The 26605-nt window shown below is 46.3% G+C and overlaps 3 protein-coding genes across 3 annotated transcripts; 1 reads left to right on the top strand and 2 right to left on the bottom strand.

Annotated features, from left to right (window-relative positions):
- Positions 1-341: 341 nt before the first annotated feature.
- On the bottom strand, positions 342-10991 carry LOC111849487 (26S proteasome non-ATPase regulatory subunit 2). The gene is made up of 21 exons (XM_023822400.2): positions 10816-10991; positions 10318-10374; positions 10006-10170; positions 7681-7802; positions 7132-7356; positions 6872-7030; positions 6434-6578; positions 6276-6336; positions 6049-6195; positions 5853-5959; positions 5631-5758; positions 5386-5473; positions 5104-5266; positions 4547-4648; positions 4290-4441; positions 3799-3882; positions 3520-3688; positions 3220-3314; positions 1495-1621; positions 1287-1405; positions 342-1061 (listed from the first exon to the last, which is right to left on the bottom strand). Exons 1-21 carry the CDS (start codon positions 10915-10917, stop codon positions 879-881), a joined length of 2700 nt encoding a protein of 899 aa, XP_023678168.1. The 5' UTR covers positions 10918-10991; the 3' UTR covers positions 342-878.
- Positions 10992-11622: 631 nt separating this feature from the next.
- On the top strand, positions 11623-14364 carry srprb (SRP receptor subunit beta). The gene is made up of 7 exons (XM_023822415.2): positions 11623-11865; positions 12060-12154; positions 12371-12448; positions 12642-12724; positions 12804-12940; positions 13035-13089; positions 13181-14364. The coding sequence occupies exons 1-7, from the start codon at positions 11736-11738 to the stop codon at positions 13395-13397; spliced, it is 795 nt and encodes a 264-aa protein (XP_023678183.1). The 5' UTR covers positions 11623-11735; the 3' UTR covers positions 13398-14364.
- Positions 14365-14407: 43 nt separating this feature from the next.
- On the bottom strand, positions 14408-22564 carry LOC111849492 (serotransferrin-1-like). Its single transcript, XM_023822406.2, has 17 exons — positions 22307-22564; positions 21884-22059; positions 21673-21775; positions 21388-21579; positions 20989-21118; positions 20281-20336; positions 20032-20195; positions 19789-19939; positions 18705-18862; positions 17457-17553; positions 17317-17337; positions 17062-17226; positions 16597-16732; positions 15927-15994; positions 15610-15797; positions 15328-15517; positions 14408-14536 (listed from the first exon to the last, which is right to left on the bottom strand). Exons 1-17 carry the CDS (start codon positions 22344-22346, stop codon positions 14493-14495), a joined length of 2079 nt encoding a protein of 692 aa, XP_023678174.1. The 5' UTR covers positions 22347-22564; the 3' UTR covers positions 14408-14492.
- Positions 22565-26605: the final 4041 nt, after the last annotated feature.

Raw genomic sequence — 26605 nt, 5'->3', positions numbered from 1 at the left:
CAACGGTGACATATACGGGGTCAAAGTGACAGTGACAATATGGTCTGGTTTTGGTTGCATGCCAAATATATGAGTGTCAATACATTCATTAGCAAAGTAATTAAATTACCTTTTTTGGTAATTTCATACTGGTTTATTTTTTACTTTAACATATAGACTTACTGTTTAACCTAGTCACAATGTTTCTGTGGAGTCACTTTGCACTAACAAATCAGTGACAAAGGCAGAATTTCCATTGACTTTGTTAGTTTGACATTCCCAGCCTCCCAGTTAATCCCAACCAAAAGTTAAACGAATGAGATGAGAATCCTTCACATAGCAAATGAAACAAAAGCAACAGACACGAATAAGGTAACTTTATTTATGCTGTATTGTACCAAATCTTAAAAAAAATATTGTAGACAGTTTTTTAAACAGAAAAAAAGAATACTTTCCATTAACAAGGCAATGATTCTCTACATGTCTGTATGTTTATTTATTGCCAAACTTAATGTCTTCTGCTTAGGCATTTGGGGATATTTATGAAGTCGATGTAGATGTTGTGACACCTTCGTCTAGAGAATCTGGAGCAGCGTAGATTCACCATGTTTGACAGCGTGGTGTTTAATGCCTGGTAATTCAATGCAGGATTAGCACTCGACTCCAGCAGCCCTCCCTGTCACACCAGCCCCCCCCCCCCCCCATATTGGTGCAGCATGATGGCATCTCCTCCTGAATGGTGATTCGTGGTGTGGCTGAGATTGGGTTTGGCTTAGTTCTCCCTAAATGAATCTCCCAGCTGATGAGTAAAACTTTGACACAATCATTCCCATGGGACAAACTCCATGGGAATGACTTTAAAAAGCCTCAGTCATGGGGATCAGAAGTAGAGAGACACCCTACGCATCATAGTTGGGGTTTTTGCGTAAGATGACGAAGCCCTCCAGAATGGGTGTGACAGGCACATACTCCTCGGTGGCCAGCTCTGCTCTCTCACCGTGGGCCAGCAGGACTGGTGTGGTGTGGGTCTGGAAGCCTGTGATAGCTTTGGGCTTCCCAGCCTGGCCCACCACGTCCACCGCCTAGGGACACATACAGCTTATCAAAGCCAGGCACAAATTCACAGCTCAGCGTACAACAGTACAGCAGATGGCCGCCACACATATCCCAGCCTGGTGCCTAATCCCCCCCTCACACACTCTCTTGACCGAGATAAGTGTTTGGAAGATGGGTGGATGGGTAATTTCAGGTGGCCCCATGCTCAGCAGTATGGTTTAACCCTGATAGCCCATTCAGAGTGTCCTCACCTGTCCCACTCTGACCGACACCGGAAGCGGTCGCAGCTCCTCGTCGAAGGTGACCAGCATGCGGGGCTGCATAGCTGCCACCAGGCTATATAGCACGTAGTGGGATTTCCCCAGAATTACTGCAATGCAGACAGGTAGGGTGGGGATTACCTGAATGAACCCACAGAAATCATAGACAATTGCAGATGGCTTATGGAGAGACACCAACTGTTTTTGACGTCCAAGAAGGAGACGAGGACGGTGAGCAGGCCCGCCACTGCCACCTGGCTCATAAGCTGCCGGTCGCTGTGGTAGGGGCACAAGGTGAGGGTTCCCTTCCCCAGGTGAGTCAGACCCTGCAGGTAACGTACAAATAATGTCAGTCCAGACATCCAGAAGTGGCCTGCGATGCGTGTTAGCCCTAGTGATAGCCAAATTAAGCTTCATGAACCATTTGCTGTGTTTTTAGACCCCACTAGATGGTGCTCTTGGTTTACTTTGGGACATGCTTTGGTCATCACTAGTGAGTCCTGCCATTAACCCCCTGGGATCTGAGACCTCTTTTCCACTTTCGGGGTAGTCTGACATGCCTTGACATTTTAAAATATTTCACCTATCTAAAAAACATTTATCCCAAAGTGTTACATTTGCTTTTATTCAGCACAAACTCAGCACCAATAATCTGAGATCTTGATCTTGATTTTTGTTAAAATCAACTTTAAACATATACTTTTCAAAAACCTATTTTCAGACATGCTGAGAAATTGTAAAAAAAATCACATTATAGACATTTCTAGGTAAGACTTTTGAGCTCTGAAGCTTATAGACACAGGGGTTGGCTACACATAGGTGAAAGTGACATTCTGAAATGTTATGTGGTTTGATTACTAAAGTGTTAGAACTTTAGAGTGACACTCTTTTTCTCAAAGTCAGTGGCCTTCACAATGAATATTGATGAGATAGGTGTCCTCACACATGTAGTAGTTTGCATAGTCAATGGCCCATCAGTCTGGAATGTCACTGCACCCCACACCCATCACTTTGGAAAGGCAGTTTGAAACGCAAGAAAAGTAGCAACAATAAAATCCCTTTCACAGTTTATTGATAGATGGAATGAAAAATGAAAAACTGACTATATAAATATAGAAAGCGATAAATATGATGCAGTGATTATTATTAACGCTCTGGGGACGAGGGCATCGTCGACCACATAGCTTTCTTGTGTATTTCAGTTTATATTAGCTGAAATCATTATGTAGAATCATGAGAAAAAAAACAGACTAAATCCGTTATCTGTCTTCTTTTCAAAGCTTCCATTGTCGGAAGTATTAAAGTTTTTAAAATTAGGTTAAATAGGCAAAAAAAGCAACCGTGTCACCTTTCTTTGTTTTACTTGCATCAGGAGCGTGTAGGACCGCTCTCAGCTGAAGATCGCTATTCACGTTCTAAATACGCTGCGTTTGAATCGGCGACCACGTGATTGCAGGCACACAGGCTTAGCCCACTGAGCCATGAACGCAGGTATGAGCTTCGCTGCTGAAAGTGGCAACACTGGCGCAAAGCTTCAGCGGCAGAGACGTATCCGTGTGCTATATTGTAGCCGATCAGTGTAAACACTACCCAGACATGTGCTCTTGTTTATTTCGGTCACAATGGGCGTATTCACATATTTCTTTACCCAATACTAACTGTCGGCTTATCATGTTATTATCATGCGAATAGCGCGATTTGCAAGTGGGAAGGAGATCAGAGCCGCTTCGAGACGCAGACGCTTAAGTCAGTCACTCTTGTTCTTTCTATTCATATCACGAATAGGAAGAACCGTCCAAGGTTTCTGAGGGTGTTTTTTTAAATGTGTATATGACAAAAACTCGCAGAGTTATTTAAACGGTTTGGCGAAATTTCTGTCAGATCCCGCCGACCCCTGGGGGTTAAGGAGGCCGGAGACTCCTACCTGTGCCAGCCGGACCATGAAGAGGTTGTTAGGATCCTTAGCGTGGTACTGTGCCAACTGTCTGAGCATGGCCGCAAGGCGAGCATTGTTAGTGCCTGCCAGAGACCGTGTCAAATACAAACGGGAATATCAGGCATCGGACTCCAACAGGAGAATTCAGTTTGACATTGTGATGGACTGACCCATTTCATATAAAAAAAACAGGAGTATTTATACATGAATGACTAAAACTACATTAGTGAATGTGCAGCACATGGACCACGATCTAACATGATTTCACAGTTTGTCGGGGATACTGACCACTGCCCACCATTCCCATTGCAAAGATGGAGTTGTAGGAGACCTCGGGATCGGCGTCGTGAGAAAACTTGCTGAGCGTGTCCAGGATGTTGAGGCGCGGGTTGGAGACTGAGATGAGGGCGAGAGCCAATGGGACGGCCCGGCGGAGGGCCGGCTCTCCGTATCGCAGCTGGGGAAAAGCCAGGGGGCTCAGTGCATAAGCAGAATGAGCCACAAACACGTCACCCTTAGAAACAAGCCCCATATCACGGAATGCATGTTACAGAGAAGAGTGCTGACCAGGTGTCCAAATGTGCGTAGGGCCATTTCTGAGCCGATCTCCTCCCCCATGGCGATGAGAGCGATGCCCAGCACGGCGACACCCTGCCCGGAAGACCGCAGGGTTATGCCCGGAAGACCGCAGGGTTATGCCCGGAAGACCGCATCACCAGGGTTATTTATGGTGCCAATTAAGCCTGCAAAATTCTGGGAATTTTCAAAGTTGGAATCTTTCCATGGAGATTAATGGAAATAAACTGGAAATTTCAGGCTAGCCTATAACAGGGAACTTACATGTACGTGGGGAAAAAAAACAACATCTTAATGGTACTAATAGATATCATTGTGTGACCAAGTACTCGTGAGTAATTATGTGTGCCTAAACACACCCCAAAAATCTGCATCAAAACACCTATTCTACGTTGTATTATTCACATACTCTGCTTTCTTTCACAGCTTGCGGCTTCACCAAGTTCAATATATAAGGCTTAACTTCCTATGGAATGTCTCACCTGGTGGGAGCCCATGTCCGCCGTGCTCTCCTTCTCCTTCTTCTCCTTGTCCTTCTTGTCTTTCTTGTCCTTGTCCTCCTCTTTGTCCTTGGTGTCATAGTGCTCACTGCAGATATGGAGAAGCTGCTGTACCTTCAGCACGTTGCCCGAGCCTGGATGTGCAGCACGGACATAAATGGACGTCAGCGGAAATGAGAGCGGCATTCATCAACCAGCTACGGGGACTTGGCGACACACGTTACCACGGTAACACTCACCGGCATATGCGCAGATGTCCACCAGTGTGTTAGCGAAGCTGCGGAAGGGCTCTGGGACCACCTGCAGGGCAGCTAGGGTGGTTTCTATGGCCTCACCTTTACCTGGATGTGGAGCCGATTAGAAGTGTTACCACTGTCACACTGAGTTACAACTGCCACAGGAAGAAGGATTCTTTAACCTGACCTGATAAATGTTCACGCTGAAACAGGAAACAGCCAGTACAGCAATTCTCCAACCAATATAAGGAAGTTCATGACACATTTACATTTACATTTACAGCATTTGGCAGACGCCCTTAGCCAGAGCGACTTACATAAGTGCTTTAAGACTCCACAATGAATTTTTCCCGATACTAGCTCAGTAAAAACCAAGGCTATGAATACCATCGATCTAATACTCTGTTGGAAAAGTGCTTTTTTTTTTTTAGTAATGCAAGTATAATGCCAGAAGTGCTAATTCAGGTATTTCTGGAAAAGGTGTGTTTTAAGTCGTCTTAAAGTTCACCCTGACCCAGTTGGTACAGTCCACAGGGCTACACTTCACCACATGCCCTTACCCAGATGGTTGAGTCCGAGCCCTAGGGGCAGCCATCGGGCATAGGTGTCCTTCAACTCCTGCTCTGACTTCTCCATGATGGTCTGCACAATGGTAGACGTCACGTCTCCATTGCAAGACCCCACGGCGATCATGCCACACGCCAGAGCCGTCACACCCACCACCTGCACCGTCAAACAGAAGCGAACTGAACTACGATTCCATCATTCTACAAACATAACAGCGATTCCAGCCTATTTAAAGCAGCACCCCTTTCCTCTTATTGTCAGCTGACAGCACCCACCTCCATACTGGACTTTGAGTCCCCCATAACAGGCACCAGCAGGGACAGCACGTCCTCGCGGTTGGAGCCGGCATAGGCCAGGCCGAGCCTGCGGGGGAAGCACACATCTCACATGGAGCTCAAAGCCGTCGACGGCGTCCGGCTCCCGTCGCCCGGCACCCCCGTCGCCCGGCACCCCCGTCGCCCGGCACCCCCGTCGCCCGGCACCCCCGTTGCCCGGCACCCCCGTCGCCCGACCACCTTACCCAAAGATAGCCCCGATCCGCATGACATTGCTGTTGTGCAGGACGTAGTCGGACAGGAGGGCAAGGGCAGGGTCGCACTCATTCCTGACGCCCGAGTTCACGATGCCACAGGCCAACAGGGCGCCCGACTGCAGGAAACATAAGACAGACTTTAAGACGCAGACGGACGCAGATGCAGACTGCAGCACTTTCATGCTACGTGGCTGAGGCTGCGAGCCGTACCTTGATGTAGTCCTCCGACGAGTATAGGTACTTATCGATCTGCGTCAGACCACCGTCCACGTCCCACAGGAGAATCATGCCCAGGGATGCAGCGGCACTCAGCATACCTGAACACGACATGTACGGGCTTCAGAAGCCAGTACGGTCAGGTAGCCCTCAAGCAGAGATCCAACATACAAATACACACGCAACGCACCGTGGTCTTTGTTCTTGTAGAGCCACTTGTTCCCGTCATCCGTGAGCAGCTTGTCCTGTCCGAACGCCGCGTTCACGAAGCCGTTGACGAAGGAGGAGGCCAGATTCATCCGGGCAGAGTCCACCTGGGATCCGCTGCCCCCGAACCCTGACGAGAGAGCGGCTCAGGGCGGCGGCAAATGTGGAGCTTTACAACTCGGAGACGGCAGGCTCTTTAGGAACACTTACTGTTGTTCTCCAAATGGGTTTTGTAGATATCATCAGGGACTTTGGGTTCCATGATATCCAACTACAATGACAGGAAAGAAAATTATGAAAATGTTTGGAAAATGCGGAACAAGTCACTGAATCTGTGATGATATGGATTCTACTGAACCCCAGCTCACCTCTCTGGCTAAAGCAAGGAAATTGCTGTTCAGCTGGACGTTGGACATTATCTCAGTCAGATCCTCATAGTCCTCCACGTCTTCGTTCAGCTCCAGGAACATACCATGTCTGCCCAACATGAAGGCCATCTCCTTCTGGACGACACTACGGGAGCAGGCATAGAGTTACCCCCTGCTGACAGTGCAGCAATCAATGGCGTATGTGTGTAGAGCAATAGTGGGCGATCTTATCCGCAATGGGGCGGTGTGCATGCAGATTTTTGGGATAACCTTTACGTCAGCTGTGCTGTCCAAACCCAGGTGTGAGGACTCTTCAGCCAATCAGTCCTCTATTTAGTAATCTAATTAGGGAGTTACAGCGAAAACCCGCATGCACATCGGCCCTTTCTGGATAAGACTGCCCACCCCTGGTGAAGAGGGTGCAGCAGAGTCCCTCACATGTCCTTGCAGGAAACGAAGATGTCCTCCACCAGCTCGACGTCATTGAGCATCAGGGCCAAGCGCAGAGCCTCTGGGTAGCGGCCAAATTTGCGGAAGATGTTGAGGCCACACTTGAGCAGAGCCGAGTTCTCCGGCTCAGGGACGTAGCTCACGCAGCTGTGGAGATAGACCAATGATTGCGCTACAGAGGCACACATGGGGCAGAGACGTGCTCTCTGTCGGCTAAGCTATTCTAGACTGCAGCCGGAGACTCTCACCTGGTCAGGTAGAGGCAGACCTTGGCGTAAGCGTTTTCGTCGATGTACTGCTCCAGCATGTCTAGCCGCTCGATCTCCATCAGGAGGTCACAGGCTTCGTGCTCGGCATTGTGGCCCATGTTATAGGGCACAATCTCCTTAACCAGCTTCATTAGCACCTCCTGCTGGGCCGTGTCGCTCTCCTCCACCTCCTGCCACTCCTTGGCTACTTCTCCTGCTAAATGTCTGAAACACAACACAACCAGATGTTAAAGGACCAACAAAGGCCACCTGCAATGCTAATTAACTGAGCTATCAACTATACTGTGACCTTTAACTTTATTCCAGATTCATTTGTAAAAGCTGGTTACTGGAAAAAATATATGTATATTTTTTTTTTATTGAGGCACTTAGCCAGTTATTAGTAGGCCAGTTTTAATGTCATAATGAACAGATTTCATTTATTTGTTATCACAAATGCCCAATACTATATTCTAATGACTGATCAGTCTTAATATGGCTGAAAGCTCATGCAGGGACCGCTTAGGTATCTGGCCTCCACCTCCCTACCTCACATATTCATGTCCCCAGGAGTCCAGCTTTTCCTGCGAGCCCAGGAGGCGGTATTTCAGACACTCACGGTCCCCGCTCATCGTCATGGCGAGAACAGACACTACGTCTGCGCAGAACCGCTGGCACAAAACGGGGAAAGTGAGGACAGCAGTAAGGACTTGAGTTGACTCATGACCAGTGTTAATTTTGGCAGCAAATTTTCATTTAGTTTTAGTCATAGTCTTTTGACTAAAATGTAATTTAGTTTCAGTCATAATTTAGTCATCTAAATTATTTTAGTTGACTAAATATCATAAGATTACAGTAGACTAAAACTACAGTTGATTTTACGATTAAAAGTGCAAAGTGTAATGTTTAAAGTGTCCCTTCGATTTCTGAAAGTCATTATATTCACCAAGATGAAATGAAACCGATGTTAAGGAATGGTATTAAGGTCTGACTATGCAGTACACAGATTTCACTCTTATTTGAAACACAAACATATGTTTGTTTACAAGGAAACTGAGTACTGTAACATCAGTAGTGCCATTAGTGCTAGAGCTGGACGATTTATCGATTTCAATAATAACAGCAGCTAGCAACACAATAGCGCAAACAAAAGGGCTGCATACGCCGAAGTAGTTCTTGCTTGTTCATTGGCGTGGAAAAGGCGGTTCTAGTGTTATTAGGAGGGTAATAAGCGTTACCTGCAAGATCGCTATTTTTCTTTTTGCTGCAATTGCTTTCATTATTACTTTATTTAACTTGACACATCACATCTTTAAATTCTCATCCTTGCATTAGAATTAGAATATGATGTTTTAAAATTACTACACACTGAATATTGAACTGAAGCTTGACATAAAAAAAAAAATCGCAAATCAAATCTTTAATCACAATTTCTGTCAGAAAAATCGCGATTTGATATTTTCCCCAAATCATGCAGCCCTAATTAATGCAAAAATAAAATAATTTCAAAGAAAAACTGCATAGGCTATAATGCCACCAAGCCTGCTGTCTCTGAACATTATATAAAATATAACAAATATTAAAATAAATATTTCTAGACGTAGTTTATTGGTGATTTCATGTTCTTGTTTTCAAGTTCCTGCTTTTTAACAACTGTATAAAGAAATGTTATTTGTTATATAAATCAACTCAGATGAAACAAAAAATGTATATTTTCAGGGTTGCCAAATCTCAAGAATCTGGCATGAGATTCACGCTTTCAGACTCACGCAGGAAATCTTACAGCAAATCTATATTATACCATTATAAACCTAAAATTAGCTACATCAAAAGTGTATTTACACAGTTAAATACAAAAGCAGACTATTTACAAGGTAAGATCTGTAACACATGTGTGCAGACATCTCCAATTGAAAATCTCACTCCAGCCAGCTGGCCGAAGTTGGCAACCCCACGTTTTATTTGAAATGAAAAGTAAAACGCACTGTTTTCGCTTGAAATGACTTGTCATTCCGTTTGCATTGTTACTCTGACAAATATAAAACGAATATGAGAAAAACACGATGTTACGTTTTATATGTTTTCAAAATAATAAGACCTTATCCTACTCCAATAGTGATTATCGAAACCAATACTTAAATCCATGAACACTAAAATATACAACATAAACACAACTGTATTAGGGTTTTATGGCTTGAGTTAAGCACTTTTTTAAACATGCACATTTTCACATTTTATTTATTTTCTCTTATTTTGAAATGCAGCCCTACTTTTATTTAGTAAATGAGAAAATATTATATATATCAGCAGTTATACATATATGTTCAGTTATTGTTTAGTTATTGTGTCGTTTTAGTCTGAAAATAAAGGTTGTTGACGATAACTATGATGAAAATTTTTCGTCGTCAAAATTAACACTGCTCCTGACTAATCAGTGAAGACTTGTGGTGAATCCTGACTGCGACAGTGCGGACCCTGTCTAACTCCTGACCGAGACAGTAAGGACTCAGGGTGACTCCTGACCACGAAAGTAAGGACTCACGGTGACTCCTGACCACGAAAGTAAGGACTCACGGTGACTCCTGACCACGAAAGTAAGGACTCAGGGTGACTCCTGACCACGAAAGTAAGGACTCACGGTGACTCCTGACCATGAAAGTAAGGACTCAGGCTAACTCATAACCATGACAGTAAGGACTCGCGGGTACTCTTGATGGCGGCAGTAAGGACTTGCACTGACTCCTGATTGCGATGGTAAGGACTTGCGCTGACTCCTGACCTCGACAGCAAAAACTCATGCTGACTCCTGACTGTGAAAGTGAGAACTCATGCTGACTGGTACCATGACAGTAAGGACTCCCAGTGACTCCTGACCTTGTTGTCCCCATCTGGCATGCCCTGGTAGATCTCCTTCAACTTGCTGTAGTGTGGTCGCAGGAACTTCAGTGGCTTGGGGACCGATGTCATGGAGGTAGTGGAGGAGCGGATGTGTCTGCGCAGCTCCTCCAGGGCTGATTGGTGCAGGGAGGTGTCCTCCTCCTAAACCCAGGAACAGTAAAGGGTTACAGAAGGCAGGCTCATGAGTGATCAAACAGCACCATTCCCATTAGACAGATTTGTCAAAATGTCTCAAGCAGGACTTTCACTATTTTCCCCCAACCGCTTAATCTCCAAATAAGTACTTACACCAAGTCTCTCCACCATCAGCTCCAACTCCTCTTGAAGCTGTTTGTCTTCTTCAGACTGACAGGGGGAAAGCGTTAATGGTAGATGTTACTAAATGAATTTCTTTTCCGAATTCGTAGGAATTCCCGTTTTGGGAGTTATATTTACAGTACAAACGGCAGTTTTCCTCTAAGTTGCTACATACTAAAGACACTTGATTGATGTCACCCAGAGTCTACACGGTCTATCACCATCTTTCATTCTACTGTACTGAGCAGCAAGGTCTCGCTAACCTTATCAGCAGCTATAAAACCACGAATTCACATAACTTTTATCTAGGTTTATATTGTGGGCACAGCAGAATTTTTAGCAGATCAAGAATCACAAATAACAGTTTTAGTGATCATAAACGGACGGCTTGGCCTGTAAATCCGACTTCGCAGATGACAGTGACTCAGGGTAACGCGCAGGTCTTTCACTGATTTTCTGAACGTGTACGGACAAATCGCCTTTGCTTACCAACTCCTGCTCCTCTTTCTTTTCCTTATCTTTCCCGGCGAGCTGTCCAGTCTCCTCCATTTTTTCGGGTTGTTTATCTTTGTCTTTCTTTGCTTCTTCCATGTTTGCGGCTGTCCAGCAGGATCTCCGTGACGCAGAATTAGCGGCGCCGACTCTGTCTAAGGTGGCTCGCGGAGGCCAAAAGACTTCTAGGGGCTGCAAAAACGAAAACGCCCGATATCGTACACGTATTCAGAGTAATTTTTCAGTTTTTACCTCGTGTGATTGTTCTGACAGTAAGAAAAGGGTACTTCCAGAACAGATGTAAAGCTGTTTCAACATTGGCATTATAGAAAGAGCCTCTTGTATCAATCTTTCTTTAACTTCTGTAAAGAGAGTTTTGCTGTGTAACAGCTATGTAGAAATCTATAGCAGACATCTCTAGATTTATTAGAAATGAGATATTTCGATGTACTACAGCGGTCTAACTTCATGTGTTTATGCACTGAACTACATCATACATTTGATCCACAAATAAAGTGTCCATAAAAATGAGATGGCATTTGACTTTGTGTTCTTGAAACAAATACTACACTGACAAATTCCCAAATCTCGTAGATGTTCAATGATGTGGTATATACTCTAAAATAAGATCCAGTAAAATTCACTGAAAGGCATTTTCACACCAGCATCGAACATTGTGGGCCAAAGCATATATAACCGCACTGCCTTGACACTTGGGGTGCCAGATTCCACTCCCATCGCCCATCCCCACTACGACCACGTGCTAAAAATCACTTTGCGCATGTACAGTTGGAGCGGAAATGTGCGTGTCTGTTTTGAGGAGTAACTGCGCATGTCCACTGGGAGGCACACGTGTCCCTTTCATCCGTTTTTGGTGTGATTGCACTCTCTCGTTTTGAGCGGAAGCTGCTGTCAATATGGAGGAGAAAACTGCTGTTCAGTCAGAATTTTCTTATTTAGACTCCTTTTTGAAGGAGCTACATGCTCAGAACCCAGCGGTCCTTCTCGGATTAGTGGTCGCGGTGATCGTTGTTCTTTTTACGATAGGTGAGTTAAGGTAAAAGCCTAGGTGCATCTCTGCAGCTCAGTTACGTGAAAACTGTGTTGTGAGGAAACTTCTTAAGATATACCGCGCTATTCATCTTTCTGTCTCTGTCAGCTAAACTGACCTGAGGCGTAATGGCATGCAACGAACACGAGTCCTATATGGTTACCAGGGCTAACGCTGCTGCGGATGTCAGTGTTTTTTCAGGTGTTCTGGAGTAGAAAATCCACCAGAAATGCGATTCTGCTGATCGGACTATGCGACGCCGGGAAGACACTTCTGTTCAGCCGGGTACGTGTTTATTCCCAAGAAATTTACCATCTTATATTGAATTTACTGCAGTGGGCAAAACAGAATGGTCTTATTAAGGCGGACAATATGTTTAAAGAGCAGACGTGTAAGCTTCCAATTTTGTACAATCGGTTGCATTTTCAGAAGAATCTCTCCCTCATATTATACAGTAGAGCTCGTCATGGATTAATTGTTGCATGGTATTTTGTATTACAGCTACTGTCTGGAAAGTTTAAAAGGACTCAGACATCAATCACAGATAGCAGTGCTATTTACAAAGCAAAGAACGACAGGGTAAGGTGCCTAGACAGCCTGTAATATTATGTCAAATATTATAACGTTATGATATACTGTGTTCTCACAAAGGGCACCCTAATGGAATTAAAAAGATGGGTTGCCTGGTTGCATTAATCCTCAGTAGCTGGGAATATGTTTGGGTGGCCGGTCAGTCTGTTCGGTGTAGAGCCTGCTTTGCCTTTGACATCAGGCGAGAAGCTGGACTTTGATTGATCTACCTGGGCATGAGAGCCTGCGCCCGCAGTTCATAGAGAAGTTCAAGTCCATGGCCAGGTAAGGCTGTCAGCTTGTCTCTCTGGTCTCCAGACTTCTACAAGAAGTTAGTGTCTGAACAAGGTCGTCCTGTTCAAAGGGCCATCGTGTTCGTGGTGGACAGCGCCATCTTCCAGAAGGAGGTGCGTGATGTAGCAGAGCTCCTGTACTCCCTGCTGACAGATTCCGTGGTGGTGAAGAATGCCCCTACACTCCTGGTAGCTTGCAATAAGCAAGGTAGGTCCTCATGGATGTGCTTGGCCAAACTGGGTCAGACGAATGATGGTGATGATGAAGGTGACGATAACCACGATTCCTCCGCCCACTTTAGACATTACAATGGCCAAGTCATCAAAGCTGATTCGACAGCAGCTGGAGAAGGAGCTGTGAGTACCTCTGTAATCATGCCTGTCTCATGCATGTGATTGAAGTGTGTCTCCACTGTGTCACGACGTTTGCGCCCCCTGTCTGCCTCAGGAACACCCTGCGAGTGACGAGATCAGCGGCCCTGAGCTCCCAGGATGGTTCCTCTGGGGGCACCAGCGTGCCTCTGGGCAAGAAGGCCAAGGACTTTGAGTTCTCCCAGCTGCCCATGCATGTAGAGTTTGTGGAGTGCAGCGCCCTGGGCGGCGGGGCAGAGGAGGCTGAGTCTGATATGGAGGCCCTGGAGATGTGCCTGGCTAGGGTGGCATGATGCAGTTGGGGAGCGAGAGAGAGAGAGAGAGTGAGAGGGGGGGCTGTGACCGCATCATAATGACACGGTCTGTGTGCTAAGTGACAAAAGTCCTGTTTCTTCAGACTATTTTTTTATGACATTTCCCTCTCCCTTTAGACCGTGTAAGATCATTTTACACAAAGCAGCTCGAAAGTAGTATTTTTTTTTTTGGTCACTGTCTCATGCAGGAAGGGTTAGGGAGTCTAGGTAAAATAGGAACCTAGACTGAAAACATGAATATTGAATGTGTGAAGAAAATGTCACCTGCTACCTTTTAGCTTTTAAGTCATGGCCTGGCAGCTTTCCTGAGCTGTTATCAGTTTACACAGGTACCATGTTGAAGAAAATTAAAGGAGCTGTTCTCTGCCTGTCTCATCAGCCAGTATTAGCCCTACAGACAAATTCCAAGTGATTCCTCTTCAACACCTTTGAAGGATCTATACTTCTCCTTGCTTTCATCTGTGAGAAATAAACAGCACAATCTGGACATTTATGTTTATGCTCCTCACACTCTACAAGCATAGTTTCTCACCTCTTCTCCAACTTGTTTAAGAGGAGTATTTTCTGTTTGTTCTTAGCTACCTTACACACCTTAAATGTTGCGTTCTGTTTTGGGAATAAGTTTTTATCCCATGATGGAAACACTTATGGAAATGTAAAGCGTGGGAGAGTCCGGTTCAGTACCCTCTGTGCTATTTTGGCGGCACAGGGAGAGCGGAATGTTTTAGGTTCCGTGTTGTGGCTGAAATGGCCGGGTTCCTCTCTCTGCCTTCGCTTTACAGCACCACTGACTGTCTGTTCTGTGCCCACAGCAGGTAGTCAAGCAAGAGGCTGTGTTTCTAGAAGTTTGTGTGTCTGTGCCGCATGGTTACAAGTCACAGCCTATGTGTGTCAAATGTAGTCTGTATGTTAAGATTTAATAAAAACCAAAACGGAAAAAAACTGCTTTACTGGAAAGAATGCATTTATTTCTAAAGATAAATATAGTTGCTAGCAGAAAATAAAGGCAGATGTTACGGTCCAGCTGCTGTCCTCAAAGAGCCAGCCAATAAGCACAGGCTGACCAGCTGCACTCTATGCATTCTGACAGCTGTGGAAGCTACAGGCTCCTTCCAGGTCTGCGGAGGTAGAGAGGATCAGTAAAGACGCTTCACCATTGTCTTACCATCCGGGTCTTTCTCACAAACTTGGCATTTATAATAAATGAAAAAAAGTTGCAATGAAATACAGTGTTTTTTGTGTAGCGCATGGGCGTCGCCGCGATTTAATCTGAGGGGGACGTGCCCCCCTCACATTTCATAATCATTCGTTTGGACCCCCCCACATTTATCATAAAATATTAGTTCACCCAGCGCTGTTTCTATTGCTTTGCGAAAGAATCCATTCCACTTGATCAATATGAGAAAACACATACGGCATCTAATTCATTAAAAAAATTCGGGGGGGAGGGTCCCCAGACCCCCCCCGCCAGTGTGTCCCCCCCACATTCAAAATGCTTCTGACACCCCTGGTGAAGCGCAATTGGCATCATATTAAATTAATGTTGGCATATGTAGGTATATTAAAATTATATCATGGTTGCATTGATTTAGTGATTTTTTTTTTGTTTTTCCCCCAAATATCTAGCTGAAAGTCTTGTTACCGTGTATTTTTTTTGTCCTGGTTGCTTGTTGGTTTTACCCTGGATGTTGCCCGGGATTTGATTATATTCTTTGTTTATTTTGTTTGTGTAATATAATAAAACTGATGAACTACCCCAGAGGCAAAATCAACAGTGTAGACAATGAAAGTGTATAATTTGAATCTGTCTTTGAACTAATTTAAAAAATGAGAGAAAACTGATATGATAATAGTGAGAATGATCCGTTTTTGTAACCGTTCAGACTTTGGGTGTCAGGTGTCGACTCACCAGAGCGGCTCTCCTCGCACTTCCTGAGTGATGTCACCATGTCAACATATTTTGCCCCCAAGAACTCCCCAATACTTTGGTTGGGAGGCACCTCCACTAGGCACTCAGTGGAATCTTTGAAGAGGAGATCCACGTCCCCTGTGGATGAGAACATCTTGAAGGTGTCCCCACCTGCTGGCCCGAACCTGGCCTGTGATGTGAGGTGGAAGGAATACAGATGGTGGGTGACAAGGTCTCCACCGAAAGATCTCTACATGTGTCACGTTACAGATGTGGCCTCACCTGCAGCTTATTCAGGACTTTGGTCACATGAGCCCTGCTCTCAGGGCGAGTCACTACAGCATGGGCGGCCACTTTGGCCAGGTGGCAGGTGAGGTAATCAGTGACGGGGGCAGTGGGGCTGTAGCCATTTGGACAGAGCAGCTCAAAGTCTGCCGATTTCAGATTTGTTGCCCATTCTGGACCTTTCCCTGATTGACAACCAAAACACTAATGAATGAACTGCTTTCTCAGCGTTAGCGTAGCCTTAGTACAGTACCCCAAAAATCACTTTTGCACTAGTTCTCTCCTACCAGCAGAGACCGTGCAGACGGACTCACCGTCAGTATTCTCATTCACTGTTGTGTGTCTGACAAAGGCAACATCACCAGAACCGTTTGCAAGACATCTGTAGGCAGGTAAGATGGAGAGTTAACTCAGCAGTTATGGAGAGTGTATCACATCAGACTTTTAATTTGAGTGCTCAGGGAATGAGATCCGTCCCTTTCAGGGGCTGTAAAAGAGCAGCAATTTGTAGCTTGTTCCTGAGCCGCTGAAAATTGTACTTCCTGATTTTCATGTTCAGTAAACTCTGGCTCAGTGGGTTAGGATTACTGTACTCGTGACCGGAAGGTGGCAGGTTCAGTTCCTGTGGTATGTAGAGTGATGTCACCATTGGGCCTCTGAGTAAGACCTTCAACACCACGATTACCTCAGAGACTACCTGAGGTTGCTTTCACTCACTAATATCCTCAGCTTTGGATGAAAGCATTTGTTAAACAAATAAAAATGTAAATCTTAAAGGCAGTTTCGATATCTTTCATAGACAGCAAGAAGTTTCCTTTTGTAGCTCCAGCAAAGGGGTTTGGTGAAGCTTCCTCGTCCTCTGCCAGTCTATCTCTCCCACTCCAGAGCTTTCATGGAAAATGCTGGGCACTTTCACTGGAACTCCACCAAAATTCTTTAGCCCCAGTTCTTCCTTCACTTGACCCCGCCCTTGGTCACGCCCACCTGAAGGCCCCCGCATATCCGAAGTATGGCTCTTCTGAATTGGGCTTGCAGGCCTGGTTTGCCCCCCCCACACACAGGGCACAGAAGGAGGAGCCCGGGTTGGCTCCCGGCACGCAGCTTTTGTTGAAGAATTGTTCTGTCCCGTAAATGGCAGAGGAAGAGAGCAGATAGGCACAGTAAGGGGGGGGCGAGCCGAGCCCACAAATCTAGCTCATGGGAATTTTACTTACACAAAAATTGTTCAATCAGATGTCTTGGTCCCGCCTCCTGTAACTGCTTGGACCCACCTCCTCTACAATCTGATTGGTTATCTCTCTGAACCAGTCATTTTTCCTTCTGCCCTTGTAACATTTTTGTGTAACTAAAACTCTCACAATCACAAATCTACCTGCCGTCACTGATAAAACGTGTCATCAGAGCATGGCTCTGAAGAGGCGGTCCAGGGGGTCAGGGCTATGGACTCACTGAAGTTGCAGTCCCCCGTCTGCCTGTAAATCAGCCCCATGGGCACGTTCCAGCCAGCTGTGCGCCCCATGGCCGTGTGGCACGACTTCAGGCCCTTCAGTGTCTCCCAGGTGATGCCGGACCCCTTCCGGACCACGGCCACCACATAATAGGAGGAAGCTTCCGCTGTGTGTGTGTAGGGGGGGGGGGGACTCAGGACACACTGCTCACATGGCTCAAATCCACATGGATACACTACTACCCCCCTGCACTTACCTCCGGCTGAGGTGCAGCTATCTGTAAGAGAGAGGGAGGGGTGTGACTATGTGACAGCTGGAGAAATGGTCACACGATTAGCATCTGCAATACCACTAACACCAGTGTCATGCTGATGTGAGCGGTTGGGGGATGTGTACCTATATCATAGCCCTCCACCATGGCTGGCATGAGGCCACACTTCCCCGCCGTGTACACATCTCCTCCATCCAAGGTGATGGCGTCAGCCTCGTTTTGCTGGTTGGAGAGCAGGAAGTATCAATGTCAAGATGGCCTTATAATCCCAGACCATGAACTTTCACACATTCCAACCTTCACCTGTCCCCATTGTCTCCTGGATTGTGGATTAGGTGACGGGCAGAGCGCCGTTTGTGAGTCTCCATGGCCGCGTCTCTGACATGGCTGTGAGCAGCACAGGGGGGCCCCCGGGGGGGCGGTCTTCTCTCTCTTCCTGTTCATCCTCTTTTTGGCTGACTAAGTACAACACTGCGACCTGCCACATGCAGAAATTTCCTGATGACACGGCCATAGTTGGTTGTATTAGGGAAGGTCAGGAGGGGAAATACTGTACAGGAAGCTGGTGAAGGACTTTGCTGAGTGGCGCAATAAAAACCAGGTGCAGCTCAGCACTGGGAAGACCAAAGAGATGGTGGTTGATTTCAGGAGGTCAAAAAGACCCCTGTTCTCATTCACTATTGATGGAGGGGATTTGGAAGTGATGGGCATGCAGGTACCTAGGAGTGCACCTGGATAACAGGCTGGAGTGGACTGTGAATACAGAGGCCCTGTGCTAAAAGGAACTGGGTCGCCTGTACTTCCTGAGGAGACTCCGGTCCTCTGGAGTCTGCTGGTCTCCGATACGGCAGGTCTGTGGTTGCGAGTTCAGTCTTCTATGCTGTGGTGTGTTGGGGCAACGATGCTACAAGAAGGGACTCAAACAAACTCAATAGGTTCATTGAGAAGGGTGGCTCTGTTCTGGGAATCCACCTGGATTCCTATGACACAACCGTCCAAAAGAGAGCACTCAAGAAGATTTGCTCCATACTGGACAATGTCTCACACCCCCTGCATTACACCCTGGTCACACAGAGAAGCACATTCAGCAACAGACTGACACAGCTGTGCTGCTCCAGCGAGCGCCATCTATGGTCCTTTTTCCCAGCGGCCATCAAACCCTGCAGTAAGTGTCCCCCCGACCCCCTCTCCGCCACTCAGTCACAAGCCCTCTAGAATAGTATTGTTTTGCACACTTTATTTTGCACGTTGCAATCTACTATTATTGTAGTGTGTCTTTCGTTTATGTGCAGTGATGGCATTTTTTGTGCGTGCTGCTTTTGGTTCCTTGGGGATCAATAAAGTACTACTACTGGTTCCAGAGTCATACATACCAGTATCTTCCTGATGCAGTCATTTGTCGTGCTGGCACTGACGCATCTGATCCCTTCCACATCCAGTGTGTTCATACTGTGGTTCATCCACTGACTGCACTTCACTGCCTCAGCTTTCCCAACTGCACACCACCTTAATGCACCGTGCTGTTTTGTCTCTGTGGGCGGAGTAATGCAAATGAGAAGACGTGTGATTGGTTCCCCCCGACCCTGGAGGAGTGAGGTGGCAGGTGCTACATGCTGATTCGCCATGCTGCCCTGATAATGTTTGTTTATGTTTATTTATTTATAGAGCAGTTTTAAACAATAAGAGTTGAACCCAAAACACTGTCCAGACAATATACCATTAAAAATAATACAAAATGACAAAACAATGTAACAAGAGGAATTTAAAAGACAATAAAAGAAACAAGTGAATAAACAAAAACATTGAGAGGCTAAAAAACAGTGACAATTGATAAGCAAACAACTCTCAAACTGAATGAAAGGCTAAGGAATAAAAGTATGTTTTAGACGAGATTTAAAAACAAGCAGTGAAGGTCCCATTCCAATTTAGGGGCCAGGACAGGAAAAGCTGTGTCACCTCTCTGTTTTAGCCTAGACTTTCTGTCAGTCAACAAAAACAAATTAGAATCTGAGAGACCTAGCTGGGGTATAAGGAGTAATCAGGTCAGTAACGTTGGTAGGACCAAGTCCTCTTGTAGCTTTGCATGTAAACAGCACAAGCTTGTAGTTTATCCTAAACTGTATAGGAAGCCAATGGAAGGTTGTAGGTACTGGTGTGATGTGGTCACGCCTCTTAGTGCCTGTTAGGAAAGGTGCTGCAGCGTTCTGTACCAGCTGTAGGCGGGAGAGGGAAGCTTGGCTGACCCCCAAATACAGGGCGTTAGAGTAATCAAGCCGAGATTAAATAAATGCATGTGTAGCTTTTTCAAAATCGGCATATGATAAAATATGTGCTTGTGTGCTCAATAAATACAAAGGAAGTGTGTGTGTGTGTGTGTGTGTGTGTGTGTGTGTGTGTGTGTGTGTGTGTGTGTGTGTGTGTGTGTGTGTGTGTGTGTGTGCTCATTTGGTTACTTACCTCCATTGATGGTCCGGATGACGCCCATATAATTTGCCCCCAGATAGGTGAAGGCATCAGAGCTGGCAGGGGTCTGAACCAACTGAACAGTGTCATCCTTAAATATCAGGTCCGTCCCATTGTATTCGGCTGACGTGAAAAGGTAGAAGTTCTTCTTGAAAAAGCGTAGAACTTTAGTTAGCTAGAGACGAAGCCATGTAGTTCTTTGCTGTGGTGTAAAGTGTGGTATGAGGGACAGTGTACCATAGCCTCCTGAAGGGCACTCCAGATGAGTTCGGCAAGGTATGTGTCATCGCGGCTGACGACAGCGTGGGCCGGGATTCTGGCCAGGTGGCAGGTCTTGTAGAAGTTGATGGTCCGCCTACCGCCGTTCCTACAAAGAAGCTCATAGCCGGATTTCTCCGCCGCTGTCAGGAAAACAGAGGATGCAAAGTCACCCCAGGTCCAGCACCGGGTCTTCTGCCTGTTCTGGCCGCATCCTGAGAAACATACCTGGCACAGTGGTATGTTTCACAAAGGCCACCTGCCCTGCATTGTCTTTGAGGCACCTAGACACGGGAGGAACAGGAAAAAAGACTTTAATTAAGTGACTGGACATACTGATCCTGAAGATACTGACTTATCCTTAAGTCAAAGGCAGACCAAGAGGCTTAATCTTAGCGGGATCTCAGCTGGAGCAGCGGGATATCGGATGACTGCTGGGGGAGTATGCACTGCTGAGGGAGTATGCACTGCTGGGGGAGTATGCACTGCTGGGGGAGTATGCACTGCTAGGGGAGAATGCACTGCTGGGGGAGTATGCACTGCTGGGGGAGTATGCACTGCTGGGGGAGTATGCACTGCTGGGGGAATATGCTCTGCTGGGGGAGAATGCACTGCTGGGAGAGTATGCACTGTTGGGGGAGTATGCACTGCTGGGGGAGTATGCACTGCTGGGGGAGTATGCACTGCTAGGGGAGAATGCACTGCTGGGGGAGTATGCACTGCTGGGGGAATATGCACCGCTGGGGGAGTATGCACCGCTGGGGGAGTATGCACTGCTGGGGGAGTATGCACTGCTAGGGGAGAATGCACTGCTGGGGGAGTATGCACTGCTGGGGGAGTATGCACTGCTAGGGGAGAATGCACTGCTGGGGGAGTATGCACTGCTGGGGGAATATGCACCGCTGGGGGAGTATGCACTGCTGAGGGAGTATGCACCTGAAGGCACCGCCGTAGTCGTAGTAACCTTCAGTGTGGGAGTATGAGCAGTTACCGATGCACTGCTTGCACAGGCTGGGGTACCCCACAGCCCCAGGGACACAGCTGGCATTGAAGAACTCAGACACAGCTGTGGAGCACAAAGACGGACATGTGCACATTTTTGCCATAAAGGGTCTGAAGCAGGAGCCTGACCACAAACAAACACAAAAATGAAGTATTCGATTCTCACTATCTACTCAGCACTCCATTCAGCATGGTCCATTTATTATTTATTGTCTACATGCATTTTTTACTGTTATAAATGTGATGTGATACTGTAAACCTTCAATTTCCTTCTAGATTAGTAAGATTGCCTGTCTGTCTGTCTATCTGTCTATTCCCATTACAGTACATTACCTTGTTCAATTGTCCTGTTCTCTGAAGCATCCCACTTGATCTGTCCCATCTCCACCAAAGTCCCTATTGGGATATTCCACCCCGCAGAATTTCCGAGGCCCGTGTGGCAGGAATTCAAGCCCTTCAGCTCAGTGAATCCAAAACCGGTCCCATTCTTCGCTATGGCAACTGCGTAGTAGCAGGTGTCCGAGTCTACGGCAGGGGTGAGAATGACCACGTTAATGGCTGATATTACATCTCTCGCATGTGCTCTCTCCTGCAGTGTCTCATGATTCCTGTGCATACCTTTCCCATAATCCTCTGCAATGATAGGCTTCAGGCCCCTTGGAGGTTGGCCAGCTTTATATATATCTCCTCCATCCAGGGTGATGGCGTCTGCTTGACCAACCTGTGGAGGACAGCGGACATCGAAACAAGGTCTTCAAAGAAGGAAAAGTGCTGTGTACCTGTTCTTAGGAAACAGCAGAGAATATGTTGTGGGGGAAGTGACCTTCACCTTGATGGCATTGATGCAGGCCGCTGTGTCGTTTCTTAGCACGCAGAGGAACTTGGACACCATGGATTTCATGTTCTCGCACTTTTTATGCTCTTGTGAAGATGTCACACACCATCTGACTTTATCCATTTTGTACCTGTTAGAGATGCTGCTCTCATGAGGTACAATAGTCTGAACTAAGACAAGAAAAAGGTCTGTTAACCTACCTGCTTCCTGTTCTCTCCTTATGATCACATATCAAACTCCGAATGGTCTTTCCAAACACTTCAGTGTAGTGGCACAGCATACCTCCATAAGCTAAGATTAATAATAATCAATGAACCATACATACATGTACAAATGATAACTAACTTGCCAAACATGTCAAGTTCTTGAGTGCTCATGGTCAGATGTTCTGGTCTCGGTTCTGCTGGTCCTACTTACCGAGGATCCCAAGGAGCAAAGTGCAGTGGAGTGGGTTCATGGCCGATGTCCTCGATGAATCGCTAAGAGCCAGCAGACCATTGAGTTTATAGCAGGTTTTTTGACGTCATGGTGGGGGTTGAGATGGCCATAATTATAAAAAATCTTTTTTTTTTTGCCCGTGGACTTCAGCCCAGCCGAACCTTTAATGTGCCGCCGATGCTACAGGTTGGCCAATACTCCACACCCATCGCTGGACAGGATCTGTGAGAACTTCATCCTCAGAGGTACAATGTGGAGCTGGACTCTGGTTACAAAGACAGGTAGTATTTCTTGCACCCCGTGGTGGGGAGGTGGTGCTACAGTGCGTCACCGAGCTGAGACGACAATGCGGGACGGATGTGGTTTCACACGCAGTGCCAGGGCGGGTGGCTGGCAGGATGGCATGACACAAAACAAAGGTGCGCTTGTCCTACTAGCAAATTGTGATCTCCTCGTGATGGGAGTCACCTGAGACTATAGCCAGTTTTTTGAACCACTTTCTCACACTTTCTTGAGCGGGGTCAAAAAAAGGGTAACGGACCCATTCAGATGATGAGCAGAGGAGACCTAAGTACTACTGTTCAGGTTCCACTGACCTCTTCTCCAGCAGACATGAGGTTTGCTCTGTAAACACAAAGACCTTAAATATTAAGGCCAATAACAAAGGGGTTCAAATGAGCTAAACCAGAACCTGGAAACGCTATAATCTGTGGGCCCTCATCTCTCTACAGCAGTGTTTCTCAACCTCGGGGTCCTCAGGGACCCCCCCAAAACGGTCCACGTTTTTGCTCTCTCCTAGATTCCTACAATAAGGCCCTCCTTAATTGTGAAGGACAACCCGGATGCAGTGCGGCAAGACCACACCACCTAGACAGGGGCATAGGGAGAATTTCTGTCCCTGCACCAAGTTACCACGAAGGAGCAACTGAGCAGGACTGTCAACAAGCCACTGGGGCCAGTTGAGTCTACAAATCTACGTGATTCATAACACAGTGGGTGGGTCACATGTGCCCTTGAAGGTGCATCACAGAGAGAAAGAAGATGCACATCTCCACCCTCTTCCTACAAGGGAGTGTGTAGAGCACAGGCGGAGCTGGGGGCTTACAGGGCTCAAGTTCAGAATGTTTTAAGCGAAACCGTGTTTCTTCATAGTCAGAACAAACAACTTTCAACAGTCACCGTGTCACTTTAACAGACAATCTCTGGGTTATGCACCAGATACTGTTTGACTCAAGAACTGGAGGGAAAGTTTAGCATCTGCTAGGTTGTGCAGGATATACCCTGTTTATCCATCCAACCTCCAACCCTTTATTCTGGTCAGGGCCACTGGGGAGCCGGGAGCCTATCCCAGATAGTGTAGCGTGCAAGACTGGGGTAGATCCTGGGTGTGATGCCTGTCTATCGCAGGGCACATACACACACCAGGTATGGGCAGTTTAGAGAAGCTAATTAATGCAACTGCATGTCTTTGGACTGTGAAAGGAAACCCACACCCTATAAAAGGACATTTATAGGAATGTCATTTTCCAAGGACACCGTAACCCTATAAGCTCCAAAAACTGTCCCCAATAGGAGGAGATCAGGAAAAGGCTCTGAGCGAAGACCTTTGTTTCACTTCAAAGAACAAACCCCCGAGATTTTGGGGCCAACACCTTGCTGGTAGTCTGGTGAATCAGCTCCGCCCACACGTACACCTGAACAAAGAGGTGCCTGTTCTGCACACTGCTCACACGCACACCTGCACGTGCAAGGCAGAGCTAGAGGAAAAGTTATTCTGCCATGCAGAGATAGAGGAAGGGGTATTCGTGGATGGCTACGACAGGCCAGAGCACAGCGGACATCTCTGTGTGAGGGCTGTACTGTATTGGCCCTAAGGAGGAGAGGTGTGCCTTTGACTGGGAGGTTGCTGGTTCAAATACCGGATTTGTTAGAGTGATTTCCCCATTGGGCCCTTAATCCCCAATTGCTCCAGGGACTGTCTGACCCTGGCTTCTCAAAAAAAAATGTACATGGATCAAAGCAGCCGCAAAACAAATGCAACAGATCCTACAAAGCATCTAGCATGTTCCGTGCGAGTTACATAATCCCCAAAGACCACTTAGTGTCTGCAAAGTGCAGTCACGTCTTTTGGGGAAATGAGAGAGTTTATTAAACTAATGGGTAATTTTCCTTGTGAAAGAGGGCTTGTAGAGACTCGGGCAAAAACTGATATTCAATCTCCAGGCTCACATTTGTTTATTTAGCAAGCGAGGAAAGCCTGGGCACGGCAGCCCTGGAACAGCTGGGGTTAAGGGCCAAATAGTGACATGATTAATCTGCCAGTTGTGGGTCTTGACATCACAACCTTCCGGACACAGGTACAGACCCCTAAAATCCTGAGACGCACGCATTTCCCAGAAGCTGAAGTCAGCGATGGCCAATCTTATCCGCAAAGGGCCGGTGTGTGTGCAGGTTTTTGGGATAACCTGTAGGTCAGCTGTTCAAACCCAGGTGTGAGGACTCCTCAGCCAATCAGTCCTCTAATTAGTAATATAATTAGGGAGTTGCAGCGAAAACCCGCACACACAGCGCCCCTTTGCGGATAAGATTGGCCACCCCTGGTCTAAGCAGTAATACAGATTCTCACCTACAGTCTTAAGAAGGGAATTGGGTTGTATTACAGAAAGCAGGTTTAACAAACTCTAAGCTTATCGTTCAATTCTGAGCTGACTGGCCAAAATGATTCAAAAACAGCCAATTAGGATTTCGGTAATGGAGGTTAAGTGATTGGCCAGTCGCTGCTAATTTGAGCATGTTGTTGACAAGCTTAAAAATCCAACATCAATGGCTAGTGCTGCATTTGCTCTGTGACTGCAGTGCAGCCTTGGGGGGGGGGGAGTCCGCAGAGGGGGCCAGCAGAGGCACCTTCCATCTATAACAAGGAAACTATCACACTGCACTATAAATCGCATGAAGTTTAACTACAGCCGGAAAAAAAATCATTTCGAAGGTGACGCAACCAGTTCAAATGTGTTGCTCAATGTAGACGTCAAGTAAAGCCATGAATCATGTGGGCAGGCCCTTTGGATTCAGCATTTATAAGATGGATGACATCACATATGACCTGGATTACAGTATTATACTGCGAAATGTAGATTTTAACTGGAAGGCAATGTTCTGTCATTACCTGCACATTGGTTTCTTATTTCCGTAATATTCCTCGTTGTCAGAAAGAGCGGTGATAGGAATGTACAGCACACAGCCAGTGACATGTGGGAATCCTGAAGTATGACATAATTATGCTTAAACCGCTCATTGCAAAAAGCCTCACATTGTTTTCCTCTTTTTATGTCAGTATAGATTAATCTGTGATTCTTTAACCCACTCAGGATCACAGCCACTGAACGCTGCTATATTTTTTTAACAGATCAATAAAGTTTATTCACAAATGCATGCAATATCACATATATTATGCAATAAGCTCCAACTGGCAATGAAACACTTGTCAAAGCAATGCAAAGTCATCCTGATGGGGATTATTTGAAATCTGAAGCTTAAGAATGTTGTTCAGTTGAACGATTGACCGCACAGAGCAGGGGACAGACCTCAGGGAACGTCACGGGGTCTAATCTGTGATGTAAATCTCTGTGAATAATTTCAGCTCCCATGTCATGCGGATCCTACAGGAAAGGGCACTGCTTGTTAAACAGCTTATTAACTGCTCTGCCGATTATATTAAGCAGACCTACACCCACATGCGGATCGCCGTGCCCCCCCCATTGCCTGCCCACCCCCCAGTACCCATAGTACTGCAGGGTACTAAATATGTGCTTTCAGAACAGGAGTAATGCAAAAGTTCAGGAATCTTGTACTTAGTGTAAGCTTGTTACCTTAACTGCAAGAAATTGATATATTAAATGTGTATTTGATAATTCCACCACTGCCTGGATTATAAACAATGTAGAGTTATAGCTTTCAGGTACTTTAAACATTCTTATTTTCTAAATGCCTTATATTTCCATTTTGATTTATGTGCCGCTCCAAATTGACCTCTGGTCCCACCCTGGCTACCCGACTGAAGATGTTTGGGTTCCACCACGTCCTTCACCAGAGCAGGTGACCGTGCCGGAGTAAGTTTGCTTAGCTGACCTGTACTAGCTGTATTCCAGGCTTCTCGAAGGAAATCTCTCAGGTTAACCTACCTGGGTTAGTAGCTAAATAAACCTTCTGGAATGCCAGAAAATTAAACTGGTCATCTGATGAGAAGCCCCCCCCCCCACAATTAGCGGACCATCTGTG

Source organism: Paramormyrops kingsleyae, chromosome 17 (assembly GCF_048594095.1).
Source record: "Paramormyrops kingsleyae isolate MSU_618 chromosome 17, PKINGS_0.4, whole genome shotgun sequence".
Taxonomy (NCBI): Eukaryota; Metazoa; Chordata; class Actinopteri; order Osteoglossiformes; family Mormyridae; genus Paramormyrops; species Paramormyrops kingsleyae.
The sequence above is the reverse complement of the archived record's forward strand: the minus strand, read 5'-3'. Positions and strand labels throughout refer to the sequence as shown.